General features: G+C 40.4%; 1 protein-coding gene across 3 annotated transcripts in view; it reads right to left on the bottom strand.

Annotated features, from left to right (window-relative positions):
• The window catches only part of EXOC4 (exocyst complex component 4), an 817909-nt gene that overhangs the window by 573697 nt on the left and 222963 nt on the right, over positions 1 to 21249 (bottom strand). For 2 of the 3 annotated variants that reach the window (XM_040987490.1, XM_040987494.1), the window contains exon 10: positions 14444 to 14540. In XM_040987490.1, the coding sequence (XP_040843424.1) occupies positions 14444 to 14540 (97 nt within the window). Of the gene's footprint in view, positions 1 to 12054; positions 12637 to 14443; positions 14541 to 21249 lie in introns of those variants that run through there. The other variant, XM_040987493.1, reaches the window with a different exon arrangement.

Genomic DNA, 21249 nt, shown 5'->3' with positions numbered 1-21249 from the left:
TACAAAACAAATACATGTTCATGGTAATGAACTCAGAAAGTACAGAAAGTATACCACAGAAAAAGAGATCATAATCTCATATTTATTTCTAAATATATAAGTAGCCATAAAGTTATATATATGCATTTAACAAAATGTGGCCATGCTATACCTTCGCTTTTATACACAGTCTCAGATTTTTTCTCAATATATCAAATGCATTCTTCTATGTTGATAAAAATATATGAACTCTATCATGTAGATGGAGAATGTAGTATACATGCACCATATAATTAGCACAATCAATCTCATTTCAGCTACACAGGTCCTGAGACTTGTCCTCCTCCAAATCTTTCCCTCTTCCCTCCTACCATCCTCCCATGCATGTACTGTCTGCTTCCTTGCTCACCTTGATGATCACGATTACACTTCATTGAATTGTGCAGTTAACCTACAAAGGGGCATCTGGACTGCAGATACCACCAGCTAACCTAGCTTACATTAGTCATACTGTGTTCACTCCCACTCCTTGCTCTTCTGCCTTCTTCCCTAACGTAACTAGTGTGACGTTTCTTTCTGCTCCTGACAGCGATGTCACCCTCCTGCTTGACTACTTCTGCAGCAGGAGGAAACATTACTTTGAAAATAAAACTCAGCTCAGTCTTGTATCATCTCAAGACAAACAGGCTATAAAAAAATCCCTGAAGCAGACAAACATGCTAAGGACTGTAAAAATACTTAAAGCATGATAGATTTTTAAAAGGGGACAGTGGTCACTCACATCTTATAAAAATTGGTTAAAGTAACTCCAGGGGAAAATTGGTAGAAAACTGGTATGTCAATTGAAACTTGAAAGAAAGTGCCATGCTGGAAGGCATGTGCTAGTGGTTAGACTATCCACAGGAAGGAACAAGGATAAGAAACAGCATGATGCGTTAAGGAGAACAGGCTTGGCTTCAAGTACATAAGGTGAACTCAGAGAACTACAAATTCAATCCTAGAATAATGGAAAAATAGGATCATAAGAGATTACAACAGTAGCAGCAGATACAAACAAGAGAAGGCGTATTGATAGATGAAGAACTGGCAGAAATGAACACTGTGTTGGGTGACAGGGTCAAGAGTTTGCTGGCTGGACCATGAGATCTTTTTGATATGAATTTCAAGTGGAACAGAAGGAAGCACACGATTGGGTAAAACAGAGGTGGAACTGTGTCTGAAAAGGAAAGACACAGCTCTTCAGGGCTGGTGGGAAATCATCTCTGTCAATGATTTTCTTATTTTAAATTAAGCACAAAGCTCCAAGCAGGAGGTCCAAGTTCCACAAAGACACTGCCACCTGTAAAAACCATCGGGCACACGGTAAGAGTATATGACGATTACTTGCAAGAGCAACAATGACAAAAGAACAAATGAAAACAGAATTTAGATGACTAAATGGAGTCTCCCCACTCCTAAAAAATCCAGTTTGAGTGCAGTTAACTCCAGCTGAATGTCAGAGCTGCATTTGGAAACTAACACATCAATCAAAGACATATAAAATAGAAAATGGGATGTCTTCAGGCTTCGACAGCACGGCAACTTCCAATCTGCAGAGAAATCCTCATTTCAATCTTCCTAAAAGCCTCAAAATAAGAAAGAAACGTAGATACACTTAGGTGCATTTCTAAGCATCTGAGCACCTCTAACAAATGTGCTAAGCATTTCTAATTTCATTCTCAAGCATGGATATGATTGCTACTTTTCATACAATTTTCTTTGCTATTCTTATTTCTATTCCTACATTTTAACATCTTTCTACAACATTTCACTCATATGCAAAACACAAGAACAAATATTCGGACATCATATTGATGGCTTCACTGAAAGCTTGCTCCAACCCTGGACGAAGTGGGAGCTGCAGGTGGCCCAGCATGTGATCTTGGTAAGCACCAAGACAGGCTGAAGCTCAGGATGTGGCAGATTGGCAGAAAATGGTATGGTCCAACACTCAAGTACTTTAAGTGAAGGCAGTGAATCAATCAGCTCAGTAGAGTTAAAAAACATAACTCCTAATTAGCAAGACTCAAAATGTAAGATTTCCCCAATTCACCAATTGCCTTTCCTTGGAAAGAATGGTTCTTAATTCCAAGATAATACCATTTCTACTTTCCTGATATTAAAATTCTTCTCTGGCTGTCCCCCTCTTTCATGTGCAGTGGAACAGGAGAGTCCACATGGTGACTGTCCCTGCCAGCTGGTGAATAGACTCTTGAACTTCTAAAAACTATAATTTTTTTTTTCTAAAAATCAAGCCAGCAACGTCTGTTAGTTTCCAATTAATTCTTCATTGATTAATTCATGAATCCCAATGTCAATTAACTTCAGCTTTTCTGGCTTTGGCACTCAAGGCAGTCTGCGACACGCTACATTCATCATCCAAAGAATTTATCTTCTGGTCCCTTGTCTTATGATCCTGCTGGCCACTGTTCCTAACCCTATGATACCTTACTGATCTAAAGAGGTTCCTGGATTACACAAGCTAAGAAACAAAAGGCTTTTTGAAAAGTTGAAGCTTAAACTCTATGCAGTTACAAATTGGAATCGGAATGTTCTAGAAGTTCTCATTTCAAAATGAATATTGTGTTTTCATATTTGTGAACTTCAATGGTATACTGACAAAATGACTAATATAAAGAAACCAAGCATCAATGTGAACTCCAATAATACAGATGATTAACAGACAGGCATGTCACAAGAGAAGCCAGACACATGATCTGATTCTATTTATATGAAGCTGCGTCATGGGCAAAACCAGTCTACCCACACGGACATGAATGAGATCATGGTTTCTTGTTAGGGAGGGATATCGAATGTCAATACAAATCTTCCGGGAGCATGGAAATGCTCTAGATCAACATTCTATGTATTGATCTGGGTTGAGGGTTATACTTGCAAGTGTTTCTAAAATCCATAAATCTATATAGATTCAGCGTTTGTAAGTCAAATCACAACTAACTCAGAAAACATTTTCAAAAATTAAGATTTTCAGTTCACAGACTCCAGCTGAGCAAGATATTTATATTCTTTCAAAATGTTATTTTCAAAAGTTTTCAGTGTCACTTTTACCATTACCAAATATTCTCTCATCTAATTCTAGAATGGCAGTTTTCACGAACAGACATTACAGTTTGCTAAGGTTACAATGATTGTCGCAGCAGGCATCTGGCACATGGGTGAAGCAGCCACTTGGGACATCCACATACCACTGGGTCTCGGGTTCAGTCCTGACTGCTCTGCTCTGCTCTAACTGCAGGTCACTGCCATGTGCCTGGGAGGCAGCAGATGATGGCTCCAAGATGTGAGACCTTGCCACCCACCTGGGTGGATGGAGCGCCCAGCTGCTGGCTTCAGCCAGGCCCAATTCAGCCCCAGCTTTTATTGCCATGTGGGGAGTGAATCAGTTCTCTCTCTCTTTCTCAAATACATCTTTCAACAAGTGATAAAATGCCAAATAATTACTATTTTATCACAACTAATGAATGCTACTGGGAGACACGAAAAACTCTCACATCTATTTCAACAGCAAGACAAGAGATAGCTTTAGCATGTTCAAGCCGAAAATGACTCAGACCAAATCTACCAAAAATATAATGAAGGTTAAAGAAACAACATCTTTCATGACACTCCAACCACTGCTCATCAATTTGGTCAGCTGTTCTCACTTGTCTTATCAGAATCAAAGAATTCTTTCTGATGTCATTTAAGAAAATACTGTTGCTTAGTTTGGTGTTCCTTTTGTACACATTTTCATTTTTAATTGCAAAATGAAAACAAAAGATTCCTTCACTGCAAAGTAGAAAATGTCATTCTGACACGATATAAAAAGTAGATAACATTAAAGATCAAATGCTCAAATCACAAAAGAATGAAAGCCAAAGAGTTAAAAATGATGAAAAGCCCTTGCTGTTATATAGAGGCATGAATGGCAAAATATTTAAACCCGAAATGAGAAAACAGAATGAACAGGAGAGTGAGTGAGTAAGAATGAGAGCGACTGAGCGTGTGCACGTGTGTTTGTGTTCCAAGGAGCAAAAGTAACAAATTTTCCAAACTGTATAAACAATGCATAACATCCAGAAAAATGTTATTTAAAAAATAACATATTTTTTCTCTAGGTATGCATACATTATTCTTGACACCAAATTACATTATCAATTTAGATTTCAAAATCAGATGTAAATGGGGCCATGGCTGGACACCAACATACTTCACTGAATGCTGAATAAGCATATTTTGCCTCCTCAGTTCAAAAGACAAATACATCTTCAGAATACATAAAAAGCAGTATATCAGACATTTTGTATTGAAAAGATTTTTCTTGCTGTAGTTCATACATAAACTTCTACTATTAGCCAGCAACATCACAATTTTATTGATGAGGTTAAAATGCATTCTAATTTAAATTTCGATTATGATGCTATCAAATTTATTTGGAAATCGTTTTAGTTCATTTTAGTGAGGGTTTTCTTCTTTTTTGCTTTTATTGGAAAGTCAGACTTACAAGGTGAAACAGAGACACAAAGATTTTCCATCCTCTGGTTCACTCCACAAGTGGCCACAACACCTGGAGCTGAGCTGATCCAAGGCCAGGAGCTTCTTCTGGGTCTCCCACAGGGACGCAGGGTCCCAAGGCCACAGGCAGGGGCAGGAAGTGAAGTGGAGCAGTTAGGATACGAAAATACGAGTCCAAACAGGATCCCGGTGATTGCAAGGGGAGGACTCCAGGCACTAGGTTATCGCACCAGGTCCTCGTTTTAGTTTTTATAGCACAAAAAAGAATCCCTCTTTCTTCTTGCTTTAAGAGAGACTAAATGATTTATCATATTCATTTGGACAGGTTACTGGCACAGAAGAAAAACAGAAAGATACTAAAACCAAAGTAGAACAGGAAAAAAATTAATATAGAGAACTGTGTGACAGAGAGGGCTGGAGTTTTGCTAACAGCTTCCCTAGACACAGCTGAGACATAAATTTCCATCTTATGGGCAGTGTTAGAGTGCAGTATCAGGGAGGAACTCAAGTGAACCGGGCTAGAAAAACAACACGTCTCCTACGTCTGGGAGAAACACTTCTTTAAAGAGTGAAAACCAGGACATGCAGCACCTGGCTAAGCAGGTCTTCAATGTAGTGCTTGCTTAAGCACATCCAGAAAGATAGGATACTGCCCACCAGATGAAGCTCTCTCAGTTCCGTGAGTTGTCCAGAACGCAGTCAGATCAGTTAACATGCAACTAGTTCTCATTCAGTTATGAAGCAATGAAGGGCAAACAGCTTGAGCCAGTTAAGTGACAGACCTGAATATTTGAAAACAGGTATATAACATATCTGGATTTTCACTGGCATTTCATTCTGCTGCCAATTAGACTGAGCTGTCTTACTTCTTTTGACTTTCTTGCAAACTGCATATACAAGTGGGTCAGACTCCTGATGGACTTTTCAGTCAGTAAAACAAAGTGGTCAGTTTGTTGTAATCAATGTTTAGCTATATATCTATCACATGATGCATTTTGAAAAAACAAAAGCAAAGAAAAAAATCATAACATTTCATTTACTCTCTAAAAATTAGCCTGTCTGAAGTTTAAAATTATGTGACATTTAAAATATTTATTTAAAAGCAGTTATTTGAATCTAGGGTTTAGAATCTACCCTGGTGCTTTCCAAGCCTTGTAGGTCAAACAGTTGGAAAATACAGCAATATTTATCATAATTCTGAGGATAGAGAAAAATGCTGTATTTCATAAAAATGCAACAAGGTAGGCACATTTCCTCCCATGCATGAATAATCTATGATGCAGAATGTTACTTGCTAGAATGTCTAATCACCAACATCTTTCAAAATGTCTACATAAGCCTTAGCTCATTAAGAGCAGACACGGATCTGTACAGACATATCACATACCTGTGAACATTCTGAATAATATCATGCCAAACAGCAATGCACACATCAAACTGACATGAGTGGGAAAGCAGTGGAGGATGGCCCAAAGCTTTGGGACCCTGCACCCACGTGGGAGAACTGGAAAAAAGTTCCTGGTTCCTGGCTTCGGATTGGCACAGCACCGGCCGTTGCGCTCACTTGGGGAGTGAATCAGCAGACGGAAGATCTTCCTCTCTGTCACTCCTCCTCTCTGTACATCTGCCTTTCCAATAAAAATAAATCTTTAAAAAAAAATTACAAGGGTCCAGCGGCATGCCCTAGCGGCTAAAGTCCTCACCTTGAACGCCCCAGGATCCCATATGAGCACCGGTTCTGGTCCTGGCAGCTCCACTTCCCATCCTGCTCCCTGCTTGTGGCCTGGGAAAGCAGTCAAGGACGGCCCAAAGTTTTGGGACGCTGCACCCATATGGGAGACCCGGAAGAAGTTCCTGGTTCCTGGCTTTGGATTGGCACAGCACCGGCTGTTGCACTCACTTGGGGAGTGAATCATTGGATTTTCCTCTCTGTCTCTCCTCTCTGTACATCTGCCTTTCCAATAAATAAATCAATGTTTAAAAAGAAAATACAAGTAATGCATCATCAGAAAGGGGGTTTCCATGACTCATGAAAGAAGGCCAAGGCAGAAGTTAATTCAACAAGCTTTCTGTGAAGGACTAAGAGAAGAAAAGACCATAATATGTAAGTAGTCATCTTCAAAGTATTCGCCATGACAAACTTGATAATTTGTTGGTAAGGCTTAATAAAACAAACAGAAAGCAGGCCTCTGCTACAGCAGCTTACCCAGCCATCCTATGTGTTTAGGAGAAAACAATAATCTACAGTTGAGCTACAATTGCTCTTTAAAAACCCTCATATATCTAAAATGTCACAGGCTAACTCTTTAATAACATCTTGACAGGATAATTTCATAATAAATAATATTTGCCCAGTATCAATGGATAATACTGCCAGAGTGGGCTATATCAAAGATTTATTTTCCATTTCTGGATAAATCATTGTCAGACAGGATGGAGACTTTTCACTAAACTAAGCTGAGAAGTAATAATGACTTTCTCCCAGTAAAAACAGGGCTTCCAGGAGCACGTGCAGTGGCTTCTCCTGTTGACATCAGTGTGTCCTGGCTGCTCCACTCATGAGCCAGTTCACTATATATGACCTAGGAAAGCAATAGAGGATGGCCCAAGTCCTTAGGTCCCTGCACCCATGCCAAGACCCAGAAAGAACTCTAGGAAACTGGGCTTTAAATCAGTTCAGCTTCAGCCACTGTGGCCACTTGGGGAATGAAACGGTGGATGGACGATTGATTAATCCCTCTCTTTCATTCTCTATAGGAATCTGTCTTTCAAAGATAAATCAATTAATTAGTTTTTTTTAAAGATTTATTATTATTATTATTATTATTTTTTATTGGAAAGGCGGATATACAGAGAGGAGAGACAGAGAGAAAGATCTTCCCTCCGATGATTCACTCCCCAAGTGAGCGCAACAGGCCGATACTATGCCGATCTGAAGCCAGGAGCCTCCTCCTGGTCTCCCATGTGGGTGCAGGGTCTTAAAGCTTTGGGCCGTCCTCCACTGCTTTCCCAGGCCACAGGCAGGGAGCTGGAAGGAAAGTGGAGCTGCCGGGACTAGAACTGGCACCCATATGGGACCCTGGGCATGCAAGGCGAGGACCTTAACCACTTGCGCCACCGTGCCGGGCCCAATTAATTAGTTTTTTAAAAAGGCTTCCTGACTAACTCGGATCCAACCAGATGAAGTTTTAGAAGCATTTTTTTCCTGATGGCATAACAGGCTAAGTCTTGAGAATCTCTGGAAGTTTAGATCTGGTCCTGCACTGTGGCATCCTCAGTGTTCACACATCTGTACCTTCCCTCTCACGCTCATCCCTGCACGTGCATGCCCTGTTCTCTCAGTCATTACCGCACTCTGAGCTCCTTCATCACTTCATTCCCATTTCCTTTCCTCAGGTCCTTCTCGCCTAGATACTCACATGGTTTCTCTTTTTACAACTTCACTTTTAATTCTAACTCATTGCCATTTTCTTTCTTTTTTTAAAAAGATTCATTTATTTTTATTACAAAGTCAGCTATACAGCGAGGAGGAGAGACAGAGAGGAAGATCTTCCGTTCGATGAGTCACTCCCCAAGTGAGCACAACGGCCGATGCTATGCCAATCCGAAGCCAGGAACCAGGAACTTCCTCCAGATCTCCCACATGGGTGCAGAGTCCCAAGGCTTTGGGCCATCCTCAAATGCTTTCCCAGGCCACAAGCAGGGAGCTGGATGGGAAGTGGAGCTGTCAGGATCAGAACCGGCGCCCATATGGGATCCTGAGGCGTTCCATCGGTTAGGTCGGTGAGTGAATGAATTACCCTTTGCCTCATCATAATGATGAACGAAATACCTATGATCTGGCAGCAAATAATTTTATAAATACTATAATTAACACAATAACAATATACAATAAAAAGTGATATTGTCATTTACATCCAAATATGCACTTTTAAAACAAAGATCCATGTGAAGAACACAATTACTTCTGGGTTATTCCATAGTTTCAATCATTTTTAGAAATTATTCTTTTCTGCTATATCACGTGCAATGATAACAACTTTTGTCCTCAGGAAAGATAATCGGCCTACCATTGAGATCATCTCAGTTCCTAAAAGCCCAGGCTGCCAAAAAAGCTCCATCTAAACTGACCTGGCTGCCAGCATGCCACTTGCTGATCAATAAATATTTCCATTTTATTTCACCCAGAAAGATCTTAACTGCCATCCAATCATAACGAAATATGACTGATAGTAACAGTGAAGAATGCTCATTGGCCAGAAATTCAAATCTGAGTGGTGTTCTATAGTGTGAAAACCAGTAATATTTCTGCAACATCAAGGCCCTCGCCACTGACACACCCCGTTCTTGGGTCTGCCAAATCACCCACAGCTACAAACAGCTGTTCTTCAGTGATCTTGTAAGAAACATGCATGGGGTCAGTACAAGTTAAGCCACCACCTACAAAGCTGGCATCCCATGTGGGTCCTGATTTAAGTCCCAGCTGCTCCAATTCTGATTAAATTTCCAACTAACATGCCTGGGAATAGCAGTAGAAAGCAGCCCAAGTTCTTGGGCATTGGCATCCATATGGGAGACATGGAAGAAGCTCTTGGCTCCATGCTTGCTCTTGCCCAGACCTAGCCTCTGCACTCATTTGGGAGTGAATCAGTTGATTCACGCCAATGAGTGGCATCCTCCGTGCTTACACATTCGTACCTTGGATTCCATCACAAGTGCAAGGTTTTTTGTTTGTTTGTTTGTTTTAGTATTTATTCACTTTTGTTTGAGAGGCAGATTTACATAGAGAAGGAGAGACAGAGAGAAAGATCTTCCACCTGCTGGTTCACTCCCCAAGTGGCCGCAACGGGAGGAGCGGAGCTGATCCAAGGACACCGGTCCAGAACTTCTTTCTGGTCTCACACACGGGTGAAGGGTTCCTGAGAACTTCTTTTAAAAAAGCCCACATGTTTTATATATGCCAAGTATCCACTAACCCATAGAGCCTAATGCCTTTTAAAAGCTAGTTGGAAGAAAATCTGCAAAACACTTACTTGAATTTTTAAATTCTTGAATGCCAGGCCTCTGGACCCTCTAAATATTATAAAACTTTCTCCAATTTATAGGATCAGAAAATCTGAAGGCTAAAAATCAACATGAGACCAACCAATGCCTCCACTTTACACAGAAAAACAATTGGAGACCCACAATGGTTTGGATAACATCAAGCCACTCTCTGTCGTTCAGCCTGCACCTCACACCGTGCAAAGCCCATTTCCACCAAAACGAGGCTCCAGTGCAGACAGGATGATTAAATGTGTGTGCTTACTTCATTAATTGACATAGCCTGTTTCAAGGAAGAAATCGAATGGCTATTTTCCCCAGTAGGAAATTAAAGTTAAAAGAGTCATGGGGTGGGGCACTGAGCTAATGGGGCTGCCCCTCATCAGAAGAGGAGAGAAATACAGCGCTGCTCCCCCACAACCACATGGGAGAAAACAGCAGGAGGGCTTCTCTCGGTCCTGACACACGTCCTGGCTGAGCGGCACTGGCACATTCTGCAACCAAGGCTGTGCCAGGCTAAGTCCCTCCCTGCTTCCTTACTGACTCACGTGACAAGTAGATGCAGCAAAGACCTGGCCTTGAGTCCATTTAGCAGGACCCTTCCAAGGTTACGACGGTCCACGGACAGATTAAAAAGGCTCTAAGTATTTTCTGAACATTTTAGTTCCGTGCCACAAGCATTCAGATGTGCAAGGGAATAGTTTTTGTCTTCGCCCATGCTTAAGAAAACAAAGCAACAAGAAAGTCCAATCTAAGGTAATGAATTCTTTCTTTTCGGAGACTCAAAGAATAAAGAATGAAAAGCAAATGGAAAAAATAATAGGAATAATAAATTCTCATAGCTTCCCCAGAAATTCTACAAATTGAAACCATGGAGTAATTTTCAAAGTTCTGAAATTACTAAATTGTTTATTACTTGTTATAAAAAGAGTCCCTGTGCATTAAACAGTTGTTGATACCTGAATAAGATGTACTTCATCGCAAGGGCTTGTTCATATTGAGATCATGGTTATCAACAGAATGCAAAGATTCAAAAATACTAATTATTGGAAAGAAATCTAAATGTACATCAGACATGCAAAAGAGAAATGTCATGTGAATTTCAGCATTCACATATCTTGCTTATATTCCCCAAACTGGAGACCCAGAAAACCTTCCATCTATTGGAGTGAACTCATTCATTCTCCTTGAAGGGTTTCAGGGAAAACTGAAAAACAGTTAACACTTTGGAGGGAAGAACAAGAGATCGGCTACATCCTTTTGGGGGTCCATAATTTTGTGCAAAAATATCTGTTCAGTAAGACCTACAGGCAGAAAGACCGAAGAGGATTTAACTGCACACTCAGTCTAAGAATAAAGCATGCTGGACGATACTATACCACATCTTGTCAGAAACCACTCTCTGAAAAACAAGGCTGACCAACGGGGAAATGCGGAGAAGAAGCAGAGAACATGCACACAGCGGAGCCAGGAGCATGACACGGGGGTGAGCGTCATGTCACAGTTCCAGGAGCCTGAGGAACTGCAAGGACAGACCCAAGAATGGCTCTGCGACCACCAGAAATGAGAGACCTGCAGAGAAGTGCTATGAGGACAGCAACACACAAGCTGGTGTGAACGAGCATATGCTCTTCGACGTTCTTAGAAGGGAGGTTCCGGACTTCCATGACGGAGCTATCCTCTGTCAGCAGAGCGGAAATCACGAACAGAGCATTTTAAATAACTGAAGCCGACAGAAGCAGCATGCAATGCTGCAATGCTACCAATGTCTGACCTGGAGTAAAAGCAGCAAATAAAATCGGAGGAGTAACATGCTTAATATGGCTTCTTTCTTCCAGTGAAAAAGCACTTGAGCTTGCTAAAAAGCACTGCAGTATTAGCAATGAGTAACAATTTTAGATAGGTGCTGACTTACAATAAAAATCATTTGGGCCAAGTTCCTTCTGAACTGCTGGTTTGTTTTGTTTTGTTTAATCATCCTTGTCCTCTAGAAACCTACTTTTGCAAAATGATGGGAAAATAACATGGACCACTTGACACGAGAAGAAACACATTCCAGAATAGAATTAGAAGGGGTATGAAGGCTGGGTGACTTGATATGCAGCTTTTCCAAATTATTACACTGGTATCAATAGACCAGGTACACATAAACATCCTCTTGAAGGGGTAAGAAATTCCAGTGATTCCCATGCTTTCCAGCAGGGCGGTCGCCAGGGTTCTGAAGCTTCACCATGTTACCATGTCAGCATGCCACTCTTGGTAGAAAATAGGATCCTAGTCTTTCCTTTCAATAGACTCCTTTTCCTTATCTTCACGATATGAAGCCGATTCAGAATCCAATAGCAAAGAGAGACTATTGAATCAGGATATCTTTTTTTTTTTTTAATTTTAATTTCGAAGCTCAAATCCTGCACTTTTCTTCCAGGTTTCCATTTTCCCATACACCTCTTCCAATATATTATAATTTCTTTTCTTCAAATATAACAACATGATACTACACTCTAAGTAACAGAATGCCAAATTGCATTCGCTTTGAATAGCAAGAAATAAAAATCAATGAGTACTCCAAAGGATGGAAGCGCTAACTGCATGGTTATCTAAATCCATTACAACATGCAAGAGTTCTAAATCAGAACCCACATTTCACATGGAGATAACACATTGCAAGTATTTGATAATCATTTGTTGAATATGCATAAATGAATGACTGAAACATGAAAAAATTTGTAATTGATAATAGTGGAATATAGTAATTAATATACATTAATTCTTCTATTATGAAAGTCAAACTTTAAGTTTCAGAAAAATGAAAAATCAAGTGCTAAGTAAGTGCAGGAATATAAGCACTAAAGAGTTAAAAAATACTAAAAGGCCTCCATTATTTGAAGTCTTTGATGGCCATTATGAAGTTCCTACAGTAACTTGATAAAAAGTTGGAAAAGGAAGGCTGCAAGTTGAAGATGATGTAAAGACTAATGGTCATGTGTTTTTTGAAAAACTCTTACCTAGCAGACCACGCAATATTCTAGGAGTTCTCTCAAACGAGATACACATTCTGTTCTATAAAAACAGATAATAAATGGCAAACTATATCACATAACAACATTTTCCAGTTGTAATCAATAATAAAATGGATTGATGAATAAATGAAGAGAATAAAGAAATGAGCAAGGTCAATGAGAGTGCTACCAAGTCTGGAAACAACCCTCTGGCAGTTAGCATAATTGCCACATCAAAAGCTGTCCAAGTCGGTGAGCCATTCGACAGTCCCTAGTGTGAAGTACTAAGTTACATGCAAATGCCTGACTTCACCAAGGCAAGAAGGCCCTGACCCCGGCCCCAGCATGCCTCAGCAACACATCCTGGCTCTAACGATGAAGGGATTTTTCCATTTTCCTAACAGCTACTGACAGTTAACAATAACCAATGCAAATTGCCGAAGGGAGAGTGAATACTCATGACCAAAGCCAGTTGATGTGTGTGAGCAATGTTCCTTAGTCCAGACATTACATTTCAATGTTTACTTGTTAAATAAATGTGATATATATATAGTACATGCCGGCTACATACACAAAGTCCAAACTTTCTTCATTTCTTAAGAATCTCAATGTTCCTCAGCATGTGAGTTTTAAATGAATTTACATGTGGTTAATATTTGTGGACAGAATTCTTTAAAGTTAGTGATTCTTCTGTAAAATGCTTTGGTGTAGGAATGTTACTTTTAAATTTTTAATTGCACATACTGATTTTTACATTTAAAACCAACAAAGAAAGTAAACTGGTAAATATGAAAACCATCGTTTTAAATAAGGCAACAGAGTTTGACAGTCTTTATGGTATCAATTCTTACAATGGCAGGGCAGGAAAGTTCTAGGGACAAAGTGCTTCTGCTTTGGCAAGCGTACACAGTGCAGACTCCAGTCCAATCAACAGCCTTTGCTAGCCTGTTCACCTAAATCCCTCACAGACCAGAGAAGTTAACCTGAGAACATTCATGGATACACTGAGGTAGCTAACATTTAGTAGACCCAGGAGTATGCAGTCATTTGAAAATATAAAAAAATAGATAAAATATGATTAATTTCATGCATCTAAGCCCCCAAAGAATACTTTTTATTGCTGTCAAATATGCATAACATTAAATTTATCCTAATCTCTTTTAAGTAAACAGGATTATTGCAAAATTTAAAGTTGGTGTCCTTTGAAGAACAAATTTCCTTCCCTTCTCTCTCCAAAAGTACATTACAGAAGATATTTAAGGTTGAGTATTTTTTTAAGTTGGAAACATGAGTTTCCAAGAATTGAACATTTTAATAGATTTCACTCTACGCACCAAATTATCTTTCAATCTGTAAAACCATATATTTGATTGATAAAATACTTGTCGGTTTTGAAAATCATGTCTATGCAAAGGTCTGACCACTCTCAAATAATACCTGAGTAATGTCTGAGCGAGCTGTAGTGTGCATCAGGAGCTGCTCGCTATGAAGCATAAATCAGGGTCCTGTGCACATTTCACCGCAGCAGCGACGGGCAAACACACATGAGCACGGCTGTGTCCCCCTACGAGCAGGTTCAATTTCTTCAAAGGATGCTAGCTGGCCAATTATACAACTCTGGAAAGATTCAGAGAGGGAGGAAGGACCCAGAGAAACAGGGGATCCAAGAAGGAACGGCTAGCCCCCAGGACAGTGGTTACTCAGGTTGACATTGTTCTGTTGATTAGCGTGGTTGCTGAGGCCCCAGACAATGGATCTTCTTTTTTAAAAATGACTTATTCCAATGCTGGCTGAACCACTGGCATTCACTACATGAGCATAAACAGCAAAACTACTGATCCGTAAGTGCATCATAGGCCTTGACTTACCTTAGTAATGGATGGAATATAACGGTAATGTTTCTGGCTCCTGGTTTGCAGACAAATTTGGTTCCTCCACCTTCAATTAGGTTGTCATCAGGACCCCCTTTCGGAAAAACGAAAAAAGAGAGCTTTGGAATTTCTACAAATAAATAGATCAATCTAGCAAGATGAGTGCTGTACTGTCATAAATGAGACCATCCTTAAAAAGTTACTTCCGACATTTGCAAAATTAGATGTGAATGATTTGATCTACTCTTCCTCACTTGAATAAACCACGAATTTGAATTTTCACTTGGGAAAACATGTAAAACTAAATGACATTATTAAAACAAAGCAGAAATCTTAACTCAGTTAATGTTAAGATTTTAAGTATCTATTCACATTTCACCACGTAAAACTTTCAGGGAAACAAAGAAATGCCACTCAAGGTTGTCTTGCGTATGAAATGTTGTGACAGAAACATAAATCTAATGGACCATATTTTTTCCAACTATGACCCGATGGTTTGACAGACATCCTATTATTTTATGTATGACTAAGAGAAAAAACATGCCAATTTAACTGTTTTTTTCTTTGAAAAGTTCTTTGGCTTTTTAAATAAACATGTTTAACATAAATCACATACATACTCAATGAGGAAATAAAATTAATTCAATATGATATTCTTAAAATGCACAAAACTCAATCTACCACTTCTGAATAACTGTTGTTTTGTCACCAAGAGTGTGAGTTCCTTATAGGAATGTCTAACATTGCATCCTGTGATTCACTCCAGGCTGCTGACACATACTCTGCAAAGATTACAGCTAATGCTTTCTTGATGCTATCAGACAGTTCTCTCATGACCTAGAACTCATTCCTTCCTCAAACTGTCCATATTTGACTCAGTGATGGCGACACTGAAGGGTCAGGTGCAGGCGTAACCACAGGCCCATAGGCTGAAGCGGTAACACTGTCATGTCCATGTTCTAGTGGACGGACAATACTGTGCCACTGGCGTGAGACACATCCTCCTCCTCCCTTCAGAGACTCGACTGCAAGAGGCTGTGTGACTGTGGGGCTAACACGCTTCCTCCATCCTCTAGAACCAAGGTCAGTGGATAGAATCCCTAGCTTCTCTCATCCTGCTATCCATCTTAGAAAAGTCAAGTAACTCCTTGGTAGAGATCAAAAAGAAAAAAGTAGGCATGCATGGAATAGCAACCTCATTTTTTGACTGAAGAAAATAAATGCTTGTAGATAGTGTTTTAAGTTTTGTTATAAAGGTCCTGCCTTATCAGGAAACACACAGAGCAATCTAGCACCTTCTCTAAGTACACAAATAAAATTAGCCCACGTTAGCATGCTCACTGTCTCAAACTAGGTTCCATCCTTCTGTTTTGCCATCTAGTTTCTATCAGTGTCAAAGTAGCATTTCACCTTCCAACTCCCCACCGAGGTTACTCTCAAACTTCAGAACCTTAACAAGAATGACATCTGCCACTAGGCAGGCATCTGCAAAGTACTAGCAATCCAGGCTTTGATTATGACTCAATGTGATACCTAGCAAAACTAAAGCTCATTTGATTTATTGTCTTAATGGTCTCTAAGATGTCTTGGAAACTGACTGATATGCAGAGAGCTTCAGAGAACCACAAGTGGGCTCACCCTGACACCTCAGACACTAGACAAGTGTCATTACTGCAGGTGCAGCCAGCAGCTCATCTGAGCAAAAAAATAGAACGGTGCATGTAACTCTGAACTTCAGACCATGGATTAATATTTATATCAGCCATATGAATGCTTTGCTAAGGTAAAAGGGAAGCACCAAGTGATATTTATTTAATAAAAATTACAAAGCACCAGAATAATTCTATGTTCTTTATTAATACTTCTAAGATAAACCCATTAGGAACTGGCTCACCAAAGATACATGCATGCAATAAAACATGTTATATTCTGTGCTCAATAACATAAGTAATTTCCTGTGAGATACCTCTACACATAGAATGACACATCGGTGCATTCAATGTGAATATTTTTGTGAGAAGTATGAGTTGAACTAGATGATTTCCACTGTTTCCTAAATAATCTAAAGTACTATGATTTTAGGCACTTAACAATTAAATTCAGACTCAAGCTAGTACTTTAACACACACCGAGCACACTGCCTGGATTCCAGCTCAGGCCTTGGCACAGCAGGTTCACACATGGATAGTCCTCTTTGCTCCTACTGTTCCCTTAGGTCTTAAGTCAAAGCTCTTCTTTCAAGGCTCACAATTCCACTAATCCTATTAAGATTATATAGAAGAATTCATATAAACTTTAATTTAGGCCACTTCTACTTTATTGTTACGTGTTTTCTTTTTTAAATGCCTGAAAACTGAATCAACAGAAAGACAGAAATTTATCTTCCAACCTCTTGTTCAATCAAACACACACACAGACACACACACAAGCACACATGAAAAACAGGGCTGGGCCAGGCCACCAGGGCCTGAAATTCTGCCCTGGTCTCACCCAAGTGGCAAACAACAAGTTGCTATTCATATCAAATGGTGGCTGTGAAAAGAAGGAAAAGGAACAGAAATAACAAAATAAAAGATAAATTATGAAAAACAAAACAGGAGTCATTGGAAAAAAATGAGTTACATCTGGCAAAGATAATAAAGGCATGATGATATAGGAAATTATAATCTAAATAACAGCTTCATGTGTTCATGAGTCACATATGAGGACATTTTAAGACGCCCATGGAAAAGTGATTAAAAGTACATGTTGATATGAAGCATTCTGAAATCCCCACATGGTTTTCAAAAAGTGAAGGACAAGGTGTCAAATACTCCAACAGTAGGATTAAGCTAAATTAAAATAAGTTGGGGTAACAACATGCAAATACAGACTCATCTTCTTATCTCACCTCCCACCTACAGAAGCAGACACTATTCTAGTTACATTACCACATGCTTTCTACCTGGCATCTGATGTACTTCCTGGAGCAGACATGAAGGTCAGAGATGGCTTGCTAAATATTACATTTTGCATGTGCCCTCTGCAAAGCATGTACTGGAAACTTAACCTCCAATGCAACAGTGTTGGCTGGTGGGGAACTGGTGAGGTCATTAGGTCATGTGTCCTCATGGATGGAGGAGTATGGTCACATAGCACAGCAGGGAGTTGCTATAAAAGACTGAGTCTGGCCGGTATGGTAGCTCAGCAGGTTAATTCTCAACCTGCAACATCAGTAATCCCATATACGCACTGCTCCTAGTCCTAGCTGCTCTACTTCCAATCCAGCTCCCTGCTTACATATTGGGAAAGCAGTAAGCGGTGGCTCAAGTCCTTGGGCCCTTGCACGCATATAGGAGACCCATAAGAAGCTCCAAGAACCTGGCTTCAGCCCAGTCCAGCCAGCTCTGGCCACTGCAGCAATTTGCAGAGTGAGCCAGTGGATGGAACAACTCTGTCGTTCCTTCTCACTGTAAATCTGCCTTTTAAATTTAAAAAATGAATCTTAAAAAAGCCCAGTCTGACTCCTCTCTCTCCCTCTCCCATCTTCCTTCCTTCCCTCACCTCTGTAGAATGTGTGTATGTGCATGTGTGTGTTTCTGCCATGGATGACACAGCAAGAAGTACCCAGCCAAATGGTACCCCCTCAAATCTTTGCTTTCTCAGCCTTCAGGAATGTGAATCAATTTCCCTTTTCTGTAATCAGCTAGTCTGTGGTGTTACAGGCCAGCAGCAACTCCAAGCCTGGAAAAACCTTTCTCAGAAACACAACTGTTGGGGATTAAAGCAAAACACAGCCAAAGAACAACAGTTTGTCTACCCTCTGAGATACACTCTGGCATTTCAGTATTCTATATGAGAAATCAAATTTCCCTCACTACACATGCCTTCCTATAACCCAGCAACCCAGGGCTAATTCAACCCCGAACAGAGCACTGAACTGGCTGGAACCCCCTCTCCTTGACTGGCTTGTCTGACAGTCTAGTCTCAGCTGTCAGGGCTGAGGGCCAGGCACAAGGAAAATGCTGGACAATGCTGAGCAAGAAAGGGGAGCCACCCACAGTACCACAAGTAGATCATCCAGAAAAAGTGGAAAGCAAGATGTGCGTTTCACAGTCTAACATAGAAGGCAAGGTGGACAGGCTCACTAGGACCACCAGATGACCAAGAAATGACGTCAGCATCTACAATGCGACCACGGTACATCGAATTGAATCAAAAAGGCTTTGCCAGAGACCCCAAAGCTATAGTTCTACTAATAGCAAAAATGTGATGAAATTATTTAGATTCCATTATGCCCAGTTTCCCATTTACAAAATAAGGAGTGCAGGAAACTGAAACATGAGATGATGCGTTAAAGGCACTGAAACCCAGTCCGTCTCAAGCATTTCAGGGGAGCTATTTACACCTTTGGAAATTGTCCAGCGTTAGGAGTCACACTTCGCTTACATGTGTACACACACAGACACACTCCCTTGCTCAAATATAAAACAAAAAGTCCCAAATTTTAAAAACCACTGTTCTTTTGTAACATTGAGCGACACAGTATCAATCAATATCATTAATGAGATGAACTTTCTAACAAATGAATAAAATATGTGTGCTTTAGTTTGAGGGCAACATTATCAGAGCAGACAATCTAGAAAATTGATGGGAACGCTTAAGGCATGACACAGTGGTGGAATGAAATGTCTTTCTCTATTCTTAACTTTTCAATTAAAAATATTATTAAATACACAGATGTTAAAAGTATGAATACCTTTGCTGAATACTTCAATGAAAGCAACATGGAACTCAACGCTGACTTTGCTGAGTCAAAGCAGTGTGCATTATCTGACATTTTTAGTGCGCCCTGGATTTTAAAATGGGCCTTTTCACATACAGGAGAACCATGTGAAGGTAAATCCTTTTAAAGCAAATAGTATGCCTCAGAAATACATGAAAATGAATATGGCACAATAAATATGGAACTCCTGATTCATCAATAAGTGGGGGCTTTTTTTTGGCTTTAGGAGCCGGCTGAATGGTGCAAACGTTTCCTGAACTCACAGCTGTCACCTTGCCAGAGGGTTTCTTTAGATTACCTCCTTTAATCAGTGCCTATTCTTCAAATATAAATTATATAAATTATCAAGGCCTGCTGCTGTTGCTGCCACCATAGCCACTAAACTGGAGCTGGGTCTCCAGATGACATAGCACTGAATGCCAAGGTTAAGAAAGCAAAGGTAAGCAGTTACCCTTACTTCAGTTTGGTATTACAGTCAATCAAACCAGGACTGTTGGTGCTCCTGAATTGCTCCAATTTGAACTGACTGTTGCTGGTCCTGGGAAAAAATGTAGATTGAATCCCTTTAAATGTAGATTGAATCCCTTTAAATGTAGATTGAATCCCTTTAAAGAAAAGCTCAACTGTCTGGACTCACCTCTGACCTAGGGTGCAATTAATTTGGGTCTTTTACACAAACTATCAATCTCAGTAACATCCCTATTTGCATTATTTATCTTAACGTTGAAGAGATGCGGTTCATGGCAGGGAGACATGGAAAAACCAGCTTGTTCAAGGTCAAGGGCACGGTGGACCCAGTACTCATTTTCTTCCCCCCCCCAAGTAAATCTGTATTAATTATATGTCCTATTAAGTAATTAATACTATGTTATGGTCCCAGGGAACTCACAAGTTGAATAAATTACATCAATGGAAGTGTAAAACAGGGAGTTAATACCAAACCCTGATTTTGTGGTAGTTTGACACGTAACACATATTGCCTATGGGCTCCACAACAATACTGCAGTTGGCTAATTTGACCAATGAAAATAGATGTTTAATTAGAAACACACATAAAGTGTCTGCCTCCTATACTGCAGCATTGGTTTGATCTTAGCTACCCTATTTGGGATCCAGCTCCCTACCCACACATCTAGGAAGGCAGTTGAACAAGGCCTGAGTTTGTGGGCCCCATGTTAGATGTGTGGCCCCAAGTTAGAGGTGTGGCCCCATGTTAGAGGTGTGGCCCCCATGTTAGAGGTGTGGGCCCCATGTTAGAGGTGTGGCCCCATGTTAGAGGTGTGGGCCCCATGTTAGAGGTGTGGGCCCCAAGTTAGATGTGTGGCCCCCAAGTTAGAGGTGTGGCCCCATGTTAGATGTGTGGGCCCCAAGTTAGATGTGTGGGCCCCATGTTAGATGTGTGGCCCCCATGTTAGAGGTGTGGGCCCCAAGTTAGATGTGTGGGCCCCATGTTAGATGTGTGGCCCCCATGTTAGAGGTGTGGGCCCCATGTTAGATGTGTGGGCCCCATGTTAGAGGTGTGGCCCCATGTTAGAGGTGTGGGCCTCATGTTAGAGGTGTGGGCCCCAAGTTAGATGTGTGGGCCCCATGTTAGAGGTGTGGACCCCATATTAGATGTGTGGCCCCCATGTTATATGTGTGGCCCCCATGTTAGAGGTGTGCCTCCCATGTTAGATGTGGCTGCGGTTCCTGGATCCTGCTTCACTCTCAGCTCATGTGGTAACACAGGGAATGACCCAGTGGATGGAAGGCTGCTTTTTTCCTTCTTTCTCTCCATATCTGCCATACTGCTTTTCAAATAAATAAAACAAATATTTAAAGAAACAATTAAAATAAAAGCACAAGTACAAATTAGGTAGGAGAAGCAATATTCTACATACGTAGGTACTGCATGGAAAAAAGACTAAAGTAAAAGTTTACTTTGATGCAAAAAAACCTGATAACTCTATCATTTAATATGCACATCCCATGGACTTTAAGATCCCATGTATGTAAAACTAAGTAATTGATCTTTAAATGCCATTTTCCCTGAGCTCTC

The sequence above is a fragment of the Ochotona curzoniae genome, unplaced genomic scaffold (assembly GCF_017591425.1).
Source record: "Ochotona curzoniae isolate NIBS_2020 unplaced genomic scaffold, NIBS_Ocur_1.0 contig_4692, whole genome shotgun sequence".
NCBI lineage: Eukaryota > Metazoa > Chordata > Mammalia > Lagomorpha > Ochotonidae > Ochotona > Ochotona curzoniae.
Note: the sequence above shows the minus strand (reverse complement) of the source record. Positions and strands in the feature narration are given on the sequence as shown.